Below are 13166 nucleotides of genomic sequence, written 5' to 3' on the forward strand. Positions count from 1 at the left end.
ATGTGGCCTTGCTGAACTTAACCTTTTAGTTCTAGGAGTTTTTTTGTAGATTCCTGGGGATTTTCTATGTAGATAATAATGTCATCTGCAAATATTTTTTAAGTAGAGCCTACAGGAATTATGATGGATTGGACATGGAATGTGAGAAAGAGTTGAATCAAGGGCGACTAAGACCTTTGACCTAAATAACAGGAAGTATGGAGTTCCATTTATTGCGATTTGGAAGACCAGAATAAAGCAGGTTTGGGGAGAAGTTAAGTTCAATTTTAGACATGGTTAAGCTTGAAATACTGAAGCAGAGATACTGAGTTGGCAATTAGTAATAAGAATTTGTAGTTCAGAATAGAATTCAGATTGAAGTTAGAAATGTGGGGTGATTAGCATATTAGAGAACCTAGAGAGTAGTGGTGCAAGTCAAGTGAAAGCAGTCTTTCACAGAGAGAGTGGTCATCTGTGTTAAACATTGCTGATCTAATATGAATATTGACCAGTCTATTTGACCACGTGGAGATCATTGACAAGTACTTTCCAGTGGAGTATTAGGGACTGAAAGTACCTGATTAAAGTGGGTTCAAGAGAGAATGGGTGACATTTTTGAGTGCATCTGCTTTTCTTTCTCCCACCCACCTCACGGGACTGTGCTGGTTAGCAGAGAAGGTGGCCATGGGTAGCCTATGCAGTCTGTGCCTGGTGGCAGGAAGTTGTTTTAGATTATGTGAAAGAGATACTTTCTCATCTTTAAGGCTCACTGAGTTGGAGAGAACAAATGGATTTTGCATCAAACCACAGGAAAGTCAAAAAGCTTCATCCCACTCCTACAGCCACAGATAAGGCATTACACCAACCTACAGTTTGGGAAAGGAAGATCAGGTCATTTCAAAATGAAGTTGAAATCCCAGAGATCACTTTGTTTGAGATGTTTATGCTACAAAGAACAAGATCTTAGTAAAGATCAGCTATAAAATGATTGCCCTGATGGTGACAGATGAATCTTGATGGTTATTGAGGGATAGAAGTCTGCCAAAGTCTTTAACAACCTGAACTTTGAAAACAAAGCTTATCCGAGAGTGGAGGCTGTGAAGGCCAAAACAGAGTAACAGAGGCATTCATGTGGGCTGGATTTAGAAAATCCAGGGGTAATATTTCAGCAAAAAAGCCTATATTGAGAAGAATGTGGTATGAGAATCTATTTCATAAACACAGTGTTTGGACAAATGTATGCATTTACCCATTTCTACTCTAAAGGTACAAATAAATTTTCTTTAAAAAAAAATGGGAGGAGAGGAAATGGACTCAACAAGTCTTTTAAGGAGCATTCTAAAAGGGAACAGAAAAATTAGCTGAAGGAGGACATGAGAGTTTTATTTTCATATGTAAGCTATTGCAACATGCTTGTATACTGATAGGAAAATGCCAGTAGAAAGAGGGAAATGGATGCCCCACTCCCTTCTCTCAGAAGACAGTGGGGCAACTTCAGAAGCAAAACCATTGAGTAGGTAAGAGGAAGATGGGAACCAGTAGACAAATGAAGGGTTCAACTTTTAATAAGGATATGGACAGTTCATCTGTCAACATGAGTCCCTGCCCATCTTCACATTGGAATAATATGGGGTACTTAAAAAAAAATGCCAATGCCTGGCTGCCACCCCAGACCAGTGAAGTTACAGCCTCCAAGCAGAGGGCCCTTGGCAGTGGCATTTTCTAAAAACTCTGTGGGTGCGTGTCACATGCAACTTGGAGTAGGAGTGGGATGTTATAGTTTATGAGTGCTGATGCAGGCAATTTGATAGATATGGTAATAAGCACTTGGAGAACTTTGATTCTTCTATTTTTCAGTGATATAAGAAGCAATGTGGTCAGCTCAAAGTGAGCAGGAAGCAGTAGTGCTAGAGGTTTTAGGAGAGGATGTGACATAGTTGTCTTGGAGAGTGGGAGAGGGATTTAACCAGGGAAATGTAGGTTGGCCAGGCCACATTTAGGACCCTCTTTAAAGTTTGTGGTTGTATATTTAAATATGATCTTCAATGTTTTCTTCTGGCTGCCTGGCTGCAGGTGCAGAGTAGGCAGAAGGTTGGATTTCCCAGGGTTGGGCTTTTGCACAAAGAGGACAAGGAAGTTGAAAGGCTATGCAAGGGTATAATTATAATGAAGGACCATGGCTAAGCCAGGTAACGAAGGCAGTGAGGAAATGATTAAAGAAAAGGTAATAGAGTCAGTGGATGATAGGCCCTACTCAAAGAATTGTAGGATTTGGAAAGAAAAGAAAGAGGGATACTTGAGCTTCAGATTTTGAAGAGGGTACAATTAGAATAGATTCTAGGTTATGAGATAACTGAACACTAAATTTTAGAACAAGTGTAAGTAATTGTTCTTATTTTACACACAAAAAATTGCCAGATTTATAAATAGAATAAGAAATTTTTAATGCTGAATTTTAAGACACAAGAAAAGCTAGGTTTAAAATTGTACAACTTTAATACATTGAAAATTGGTTCCATAAATATTATGCTTTAATTTAAAATTTGAATTTTAATTTTATAATATAAAATTATTAAAAAAAATAGATTCTAGGTAACCCTTTTGAGGTTTAATGTGTTGGAATAGCTAGAAGTAAATACCTGAAACTATCAAACTGCGACCCAGTAGCCTTGACTCTTGAAGACGATTGTATAACAATGTAACTTACAAGGGGTGACAGTGTGATTGTGAAAGCCTTGTAGACCACACTCCCATTATCCAGTGTATGGGTGGATGAGCAGAAAAATGGGGACAAAAACTAAATGAAAATAGGGTGGGAAGAGGGGGATGATTTGGGTGTTCTTTTTTATTTTTATTCTTATTTTTACTTTTTCTGGTATAAGGAAAATGTTCAAAAAATAGATTGGGGTGATGAATGCACATCTGTATGATGGTACTCTATAAACAGTTGATTGTCCACCACGGATGACTGTATGATACATGAATATATCTCAATAAAAATGAATTTAAAAAAAAAATAGATTCTAGGATATGACCATAGAAGTAGGTGGCTAAGGTGGGGTGGAAAGGACAAAATCATTGGAAATGAGGAAGTCAGAGAATTGAGAGGGCAGGAGATGGGAAGGATCAAGCAATGTGATACTGAAATCACCAAGATTTACGACATGATACTGGAGTAATGCTAAGAGAGTGATAGCGAGCCAGATGCACGAAGAATGGGGATATTGGCAAAAACGGGTAGCAGGTATTGAAGTCTAATGGCATTAACTTCAGAGGAGCTGAGGCTTTTAGAACGAGGGCAGCGATCCTGAAGCAGCAAGAATGAGGGGTATACCTACTGCACCTCAGCTGAGTGATGTGTGTGAGAAAATTAACCTTCCTTTGAGAGAGCTACTGGGGAATCATCGTTCTCAGTAGAGATCAGGTTTAATTGGAGCAGGGGATTCTGCTGTAGGCACTCCTGTTCTCAAAGGACACAGGGAAAGTCTTGGGGGTTGGTAAGGGATGGGAGATTGGGTTGGATTAGGGGATCTATAGGGCTGTAAGGAGGTGAGTCCCTGGAATGAGAAATATCTTCGGAGTTCTGGGCTTTGAGGTGCTTGAGGTAAACAAGGCAAAAAAAGGTCAAGATGTGATCCACCACTTTTGTGTAAATGTTCAACAATAAAAGACTAGCTAAAAAAAAAAAATGTAGGAATAGCTCTAATATGAAATACATAGCTCTGACAAGTAGTGTTTTGGAAGAATAGTTAATGACATAGGGAAAAATTGTGATACATTGAAGTGTGAGGAGAAAAGAATTTAAAGCCTTATATATATATAATTCCAAATAGTTTTTTAAGGGTATGATTTTATACAGCTTTAAAAGCAGTGCTATTTCTAGGTGATTTTTTTTCTTGTACTTCTATATGTTTTCTGCTGTAAAAATGTATGATATTTATAACCCCTTAAAAGAGTATTATAAAATTTCAGAACAGCAAAATAATTCTGTGAACATTTTTGAGTGTAAATCTTGTCCATGTTTCAGAATAATTCTTTCAGATAATTTCCTGAAAGAGAGCTTATTGTAGCAATGGTATAAATATTTTTAAGGTTCTTAAAAATATTTATACCATTCAAAATTCAAATATGAGCACAACTGTTTTTCTTTACCTATAGAATAAGTCTTTCTCAGTGTACTGTGTTTGAGACACTGAACAAAGCTTGAATCCTAAGCAGTGAAAGTTATTTGTTCATAGAAGTATAATGGATTAGAGATAAAAATCTCCCATACCTTCAATAGGAACAGGGTGCTCTTTGATTTGTTTCCTGGGGCGTTGATAACTTGGTTTACATCTCTATGCATTAAACTCCACTTTTGCTGTTTAATGTGTTATTTATATGTGTTGCTTTTTCTCTAGAAATCTGAATCCATATTGGAATTTTACCGAGAACTTGGATTGCCGCCAAAACAGAAAATTAAAATCTTTCATGTGACAGATAACGCTATAATTAAGCCAGGTAATCTGAGGTCGGGGAGAGGAGGGAGGTAAAAATACCCAAATATGTGATTTGTTTAATGTCAGCCCTTTCAATGAAACTGAATCCAAAATACAAAGTCCCAAACATTTATTTTTAAATGTAAAACCGTATCTGATTTAATCACTAGGGACAAACAATTCTTTTTCTTTTTTAAGTGGAAAAAGCTGGAGAGAACTCTTTGTTTTCCATGAGAGGGGGAGGAACTTTTTTTTTTTTTTTATGTAGCAAGTTTCACATTTGGAAAAGCCATTCCTAAATAAGCATACTAACTTTAAAATTCAAAATTCTCTGTTTGCAGACTGGCATTCTATTAAGTGAAGAGTAGCTAGACCCTCATTTAGATAGAACTTGAAAAAATATAACCTGAAATGGGAGCCTGACTGACTGTGGCACCTCAATGTAAAGATCTGTACTTAAATATTCCAAAATATTTACCTAAAACAGGGAATGAACTGAATTTCTTCAAGTAGAATACAATTGCAATAGGCCTTATTAATTGGGGTTACAGAGGGTCAATTCTGATATAAACAAATTAAAAGTTTTTTGAAGTGCAAACTTTGCAGCTTGAAGGTAAAAGTAAATAGAATTAAGCTAGCAAAGTATTATCACTGGTAGAGGTCTTTAGGGTCATTATATATTAGAATGATTCATAATATAAATATAAAGGGATATTTCTAATATTTGGTTGTATAGAAAGTTTTTTCTGAACTAATTTTAAATATTCTCTTTGATATTGTTCCCATATCTAACTTTCTTAGACCCATTATACATGTTTAGAATAAAGGTAAATTAATTGAGACTACATTTTTTGCTGTAGGTCAGGCAATATTAAATGTTGTTTTCCTGGGTCAGAAATGGTCAAATATCCACAATTTCAGCTTGTTCAACGTCACAGAAATGCAGCCACTTTTAAATTAATCCCCCTTTTTTTTAAAAAAAATTTTAATTATTTTTTTAAATACAATTTTATTGAGATATATTCATACACCATATAATCCATCCAAAGTATACAGTCAGTGGCTCTTTGTGTCGTCATATAGTTGCGCATTCATCGCCACAGTCAATTTTAGAACATTTTCATTACTCAAAAAAGGAAAAAAGAAAAATAAAAAAGAACACACAAAACATCCCATACCCCTTATCCAACCCTGTTGGTGATGGTGGCGGGGGCGGTTTTAGGGTCTTTATTACTCATCTTCCCATACAGCGGATGATGGGAGTGTCAGTCACAGGGTTTTCACAATCACACGGTCACACAATAAAAACTATATAGTTATACAATCATTATCAATAATCAAGTCTACTGGATTACAATTCAACAGTTTCAAGTATTCTAGCAGTTCTAATACACTAGAAACTTAAAGGAATATCTATATACTGCATAAGAATAACCTCCAGAATGACCTCTCAACTCCATTTGAAATCTCTCAGCCACTGAAACTTTATTTTGTTTCATTTCCTTTCCCCCTTTTGGTCAAGAAGGCATTCTCAATCCCATGATGCTGCTCATCCCTGGGAGTCATGTCCCACTTTGCCAGGGAGACTTACACCCTTGAGAGTCATGTCCCACATAGGGAATCACCCGTTTTTTTCTGAACAGAGTTTTCTTTGCCCATACTTACCCAGGTTAGGTCTCACCTTAAAGGAAACTACAATACTTTATTGCCTGTATTAAACAAACAAAAAATAATTACATCTCTCCAACACTGGTGTCCCTGTTTTTAAAAAAATCTCTTATTTGATGTTAACATTGATTCTTCATCTAGATAACACATTTCTTGAGGTCAGGGGCCAGGTCTTATACATTTCTATTCATAACTGTGTATATTGTAAGTGTCCTATTCATGTTGCCAAATTAAATAGATCTAATAAATGTTGTTAATTCCAAATTTATATAAATATTATGAATGGCTTTGATTTATCACAAAATTATTTTAAATAAAGTGTTTCCCAAGTGCATTTAAAGTAAGATTTGATTTACATGCAACTATTTTAGAGAACATTACCATATAAGATTAAGAGGATCTATCATGGCAGGTCCTTGCAATTGTAATTATCTGGTCACATGCTAGGATAATTATATTTTATTGGAACAATAACCAGTCCACCAACAAACTGATATATATGGTCTTTATATTCATATTATATATGCCATAATCATAACCCAGCATACAAGGGATCTGTGTTCAAATAATTCAATTTCCAATATTTGGATATTTATTTCCAATAAGAAAAAAAGGATTTGATCTACCCCCCACCTCCCCCCCATTTTTTGAGTCATTCTCTTGGATTGTTTTTCTTATATGAAATAGAAAATGTCTTTTAATGTAATACGTTGTTATTCACCAAAACAACCAGGAATCATCAAACTCATGCATTTACCAGCAAAACCACTTTGGCCTCTGTGCAGACACCGGCTGTCAGTCCTCCGCGCTCCAGGAGGTCACTCCAGCACTGTGTGCCTCATACTGGGGCACATTGTTCTTCAGCCCATGCATAGTCAATTAAAAACCATTTATCAAACAGTTTCATTGTTTGGATGTTTCTAATATTTATACTTGCAGAAGAGAATCTCCTACCATTTTGAAATCTGATAGTTAGAAGGCTTCCTGGATGTAGTTTACATTTAGTAAAGTTGTTTCTGAGCTGGCAAACTTCCTATTGACTTTTTCCATTCTCCTCCTAAAGGTACTCCTCTTTATGCTGCTCACTTTCGCCCAGGACAGTATGTGGATGTTACAGCTAAAACGTAGGTCTGCATAGCAGGTTTTCTTTTCCTGTTTATTTTCTTTATATATTAATAAACAACAGTGAGGGAAGTACAGTCTTTCAGGTCAGGAAATAAAGGATAAATAACTGTTATTCATAATTCTTGTTTTTAATGTTACTGAGTGCAGCAGTTTAAAAATTGGTCAGAATTGGTTGTACGTGAAGAGTTCACATAAGGTTATGGCTTTGAAACTGAGATGTGTGCTTCTTGAAATGGGGCTAAAGAAAAGGTCACATTGCTCAGGTTCTTTGTGGGTTGGGCACACTTCTTTTTTGAAGAGCAAAAGCTACATTTTGATGAAATATACATAAACAATATTGAGATTGTTGGATAATCTAATAATTGGCTTTTCTTTCCAATTCTAAGAAACAGTTAAAGTAGAAAACATTTTGTACTATTTGTGACAGCAGTTGATGCATTTAAGTTTCCCTTAAAGTAACTCTAAAACTTCTTTGTATCTGTGTTAAAAGCCTATCAGGTGCTTGGAAGGAGAAATAGCTTCATACCTTAAGCTTTAATAGCATGACATTCTGCCTCAGTACTGTATAAGTGAGACTTCTCCCATAAAAGCAAAAAAAAATTTTTTTATACTTAAACAAGGGTTCAGTTTTGGTAGAAATTAACACTTAGTTGTCACTCTAACAAAAATGCTGACTTTGAATCATATTTAGACTGTGTAGTGGTATTTTTGGTAGCATGGAGTTTTAATGTCTTACTTTCTGTTTCAAGTGGCTTAGGATAGTTTAGTACTAGCCAGATGATTTCCAAAAAACATTGCAATCTTAGAGAAGTAGTTTTTTAAAAATTGAGGTTACCTCACTAAGAAATGAATCAACCAAGCCCTTAGATATGTTTATGTAGAAATTTTTCAGTATAGGTTATTGAAATCCATGACCTAGGCTAAACAAAACTCCAAATATCAGCTCTTACCTGTTTTATTTTTGTTCTCTGGACATAGATAATGATTTCAATTCCTTTTGTGCTTCAGTTTTCTCCTTTTTGTCACATGACACTGCAGCTTGTGTTCCAGGGATATTCTGACTGGGAACCCTTTGAAAATAAACAGTGATCCACAGGTGATGACTGAGCCAAAGCAGCTTTTATCTAAAGAAGCCAGATGAATGCCAGCATCAGTTTCTTAACACAGTCAGTCAGATATATTCTTCATTTCCACACTGTTATTGCCTAGTTTAAAATATGGGCCATCCAAAACAGCTGCTGTATGCCTTTGCTCTTAGGAAGCTATTTGGAAATGGAATGGGTTAGATTGGCAGTAGAGTGGATGTTCTCTTTAGAGAGCTTTTGAACTCTCCCTTTTTCTGTTTGTGCTTCCTGAGTGTTGAGGACTCATCCCTGGTTACTAGAATCTCTGAAGTTACTGATTTCTTGGTAACTATTTGTTTTGCCTTCCCATATCATATACTCTAAATATTGGAGCTGTAAATCTTTGGTTTGACTAACTGGGAAATTGTGTATGTGTTTTAAACAGATTATTTTGCTTACTAATTTCTGAATTAATTATTGTATATAATAAAATACTGTAAATAATAAAATATTGCATATAATAAAATACTTGTTAATTCACACACAGTTGATGATGTGTGAATTCTGTTGACCATTTTACAGGGTATATCAGATACTCTGAGAAGCTATGCAGTCAGAGGCCTCTAGCGGATGCCCTTGTGGCTAGAACTGTGGCTAACTTAGATTACAGCGTAGCTTTCCAGGTGCTTGTGTTCTGAAATGCTTTAATCTTGTATGCTCCTGTTGGTTTTCTTTGGTTTCTTAAAAGTTTATTTTTAAAACTTCATCTTTCTGCCTGGAAGTACAGAGTGAAAAAGGAAAGGGTTTCCTTTTTTATTTTATTTAATTTTAGGTGGTGTTCCTAGAAAAAAAAAAAACTATTTAAGGCCATGGGTCAGCCTCAGAACCAGATAGCTGATAAGCGCTAAGAGAAAAACTAGCCCTGGAGTTAAAAAGAGCACACCAGGGAGAATATTCAGTTGACAAGAACCCCACTATTGTGTGGGCTGTGGTACAGTACTCTGACTTTCACTGTTGAATAGTGAGGAGGTTGCCCTGCACATGTGGGCACTGTGCTCTGGTATGCATACCATCACATGGAATTGCCTGAGATCAGAGTGATTTGGACTTTATTTGACCTTACACTAAGCATTTCCAGTGACTGACTACAGCTCTTTCTTGTAGTATGCATGTTATTATGGCCCCAATATGTCTTTAAGTGCTTGTAAATCTATGGGACTCTTTGTCCTTTCCATGTGTACTGATTTGGATTCCCTCTGGATGCAGCATTGAATCCTCAACTGTATAGGTCCTAGTGGCTGCTGCCACTTCTCCTTGCCACTGCCTTCACTGGATTCTGGAGTGTGTGTATGCATATATGTGCAGCACTTGCTCTTTCATTAAAATATCAAAATTTGTAAAGAAGTATTGTTACCTATTGCTTAAAAGTGATTAAAAAGCCAGGTGGGTACTTTTTTTTTTAAATTCAGTTTTATTGAGATATATTCACATATCATAGAATCATCCATGGTGTACAATCAGCTGTTCACAGTATCATCATATAGTTGTGCATTCATCAACCCAATCTATTTTTGAACATTTTCCTTACACCAGAAAGAATAAAAATAAGAATAAAAAATAAAGAAAAAACACCCAAATCATCCCCCCCATCACAAACTATTTTTCATTTAATTTTGTCCCCATTTTTCTACTCATCCATCCATACACTGGATACAGGGAGTGTGAGCCACAAGGTTTTCACAATCACACCATCACCCCATGTAAGCTACATAGTTATACAATTGTCTTCAAGACTCAAGGCTACTGGGTTGCAGACAGTTTCAGGTATTTCCTTCTACCTATTCCAAAACACTAAAAACTAAAAAGGGATATCTATATAGTGCATAAAAATGCCCACCAGAGTGATCTCTCGGATGCATTTGAAATCTCTCAGCCACTGAAACTTTATTTTGTTTCATTTCTCTTCCCCCCTTTGATGAAGAAGATTTTCTCAATCCCATGATGCCGGGTCCAGGCTCATCCCTGGGAGTCCTGTCCTGTGTTGCCAAGGAGATTTACACCCCTGGCAGCCAGATCACATGTAGGAGGGAGGGTAGTGAATTCACCTGCCGAGTTGGCTTAGCTAGAGAGAGAGGGCCACATCTGAGCAACAAACAGGCACTCAGGGTAGACTCTTAAGCACAATTATCAATAGGCTTAGCCTCTCCTTTGTAATCACAAGCTTCATAAGGGCAGCCCCAAGATCGAGGGCTTGGCATACCAAGCTGTCAGTCCTCTGTTTGTGAGAATATCAGTAATAACCCAGGTGGAAATGTCCAACATTTCTGCATTTTCCTCCAGCTCCTCAGGGGAGCCCTGCATATATATATATTTTCATTCTCTGCCCAGATTACTCTGGAATTTATAGGTGGGTTCTTAAAAGAGCAAATGGACAAAGAAGGTCACTACATACTAATAAAAGGGGCAATTCAACAAGAAGAAATAACAATCATAAATGTTTATGCACCCAATCAAGTTGCCACAAAATACATGAGAGAAACACTGGCAAAACTGAAGGAAGCAATTGATGTTTCCACAATAATTGTGGGAGACTTCAACACATCACTCTCTCCTATAGATAGATCAACCAGACAGAAGACCAATAAGGAAATTGAAAACCTAAACAATCTGATAAATGAATTGGATTTAACAGACATATATGGAACATTACATGCCAAATCACCAGGATACACATACTTCTCTAGTGCTCACGGAACCTTCTCCCGAATAGATCATATACTGGGACATAAAACAAGCCTCAATAAATTTAAAAAGATTGAAATTATTCAAAGCACATTCTCTGACCACAATGGAATGCAATTAGAAGTCAATAACCATCAGAGACTTAGAAAATTCAGAAATACCTGGAGGTTAAACAACACACTCCTAAACAATCAGTGGGTTAAAGAAGAAATAGCAAGAGAAATTGCTAAATATATAGAGATGAATGAAAATGGGAACACAGCATACCAAAACCTATGGGATTCAGCAAAAGCGGTACTGAGGGGAAGTTTATAGCACTAAATGCATATATTAAAAAGGAAGAAAGAGCCAAAATCAAAGAACTAATGGATCAACTGAAGAAGGTAGAAAATGAACAGCAAACCAATCCTAAACCAAGTAGAAGAAAAGAAATAACAAGGATTAAAGCAGAAATAAATGACATAGAGAACAAAAAAAACAATAGAAAGGATAAATAACACCAAAAGTTGGTTCTTTGAGATCAACAAGATTGACAAGCCCCTAGCTACACTGACAAAATCAAAAAGAGAGAAGACCCATATAAACAAAATAATGAATGAGAAAGGTGACATTACTGCAGATCCCGAGGAAATTAAAAAATTATAAGAGGATACTATGAACAACTGTATGGCAACAAACTGGATAATGTAGAGGAAATGGACAATTTCCTGGAAACCTATGAACAACCTAGACTGACCAGAGAAGAAACAGAAGACCTCAACCAACCAATCACAAGCAAAGAGATCCAATCAGTCATCAAAAAGCTTCCCACAAATAAATGCCCAGGGCCAGATGGCTTCACAGGGGAATTCTACCAAACTTTCCAAAAAGAATTGACACCAATCTTACTTAAACTCTTTCAAAACATTGAAGAAAATGGAACACTACCTAACTCATTTTATGAAGCTAACATCAATCTGATACCAAAACCAGGCAAAGATGCTACAAAAAAGGAAAACTGCTGGCCAGTCTCCCTAATGAATATAGATGCAGAAATCCTCAACAAAATACTTGCAAATCAAATCCAAAGACACATTAAAAAAATCATACACCGTGACCAAGTGGGGTTCATTCCAGGCATGCAAGGATGGTTCAACATAAAATCAATCAACATATTACAACACATTAACAAATCAAAAGATCATTTCAATAGATGCTGAAAAAGCATTTCGACAAAATCCAACATCCGTTTTTGATAAAAACACTTCAAAAGGTAGGAATTGAAGGAAACTTCCTCAATATTATAAAGAGCATATATGAAAAACCCACAGCCAGCATAGTACTTGATGGTGAAAGACTGAAAGCCTTCCCTGTAAGATCAGGAACAAGGCAAAGATGCCCACTATCACCACTGTTATTCAGCATTGTGCTGGAAGTGCTAGCCAGGGCAATCCGGCAAGACAAAGAAATAAAAGGCATCCAAATTGGAAAGGAAGAAGTAAAACTGTCATTGTTTGCAGATGATATGATCTTATATCTGGAAAACCCCGAGAAATCGACGATACAGCTACTAGAGCTAATAAACAAATTTAGCAAAGTAGCGGGATACAAGATTAATGCACATAAGTCAGTAATGTTTCTATATGCTAGAAATGAACAAACTGAAGAGACACTCAAGAAAAAGATACCATTTTCAATAGCAACTAAAAAAATCAAGTACCTAGGAATAAACTTAACCAAAGATGTAAAAAACCTATACAAAGAAAACTACATAACTCTATTAAAAGAAATAGAAGGGGACCTTAAAAGCTGTAAAAATATTCCATGTTCATGGATAGGAAGGCTAAATGTCATTAAGATGTCAATTCTACCCAAACTCATCTACAGATTCAATGCAATCCCAATCAAAATTCCAACAACCTATTTTGCAGACTTGGAAAAGCTAGTAATCAAATTTATTTGGAAAGGGAAGATGCCTTGAATTGCTAAAGACACTCTAAAAAAGAAAAACAAAGTGGGAGGACTTAACACTCCCTGACTTTGAAGCTGATTATAAAGCCACAGTTGTTAAAACAGCATGGTACTGGCACAAAGATAGACATATAGATCAATGGAATCGAATTGAGAATTC

General features: G+C 36.2%; 1 protein-coding gene and 1 pseudogene across 1 annotated transcript in view; both read left to right on the forward strand.

Annotated features, from left to right (window-relative positions):
- Nucleotides 1–13166, forward strand: part of MRPL3 (mitochondrial ribosomal protein L3) — a 52730-nt gene that overhangs the window by 17230 nt on the left and 22334 nt on the right. Inside the window, exons 5-6 of the mRNA XM_037844879.1 lie at nucleotides 4380–4479; nucleotides 7189–7249. Coding sequence (XP_037700807.1) covers nucleotides 4380–4479; nucleotides 7189–7249 — 161 coding nt within the window. The remainder of the gene's footprint in view (nucleotides 1–4379; nucleotides 4480–7188; nucleotides 7250–13166) is intronic.
- LOC119540985 lies at nucleotides 450–1097 on the forward strand (annotated as a pseudogene).

Source organism: Choloepus didactylus, chromosome 1 (genome assembly GCF_015220235.1).
Source record: "Choloepus didactylus isolate mChoDid1 chromosome 1, mChoDid1.pri, whole genome shotgun sequence".
NCBI classification, from domain to species: domain Eukaryota; kingdom Metazoa; phylum Chordata; class Mammalia; order Pilosa; family Megalonychidae; genus Choloepus; species Choloepus didactylus.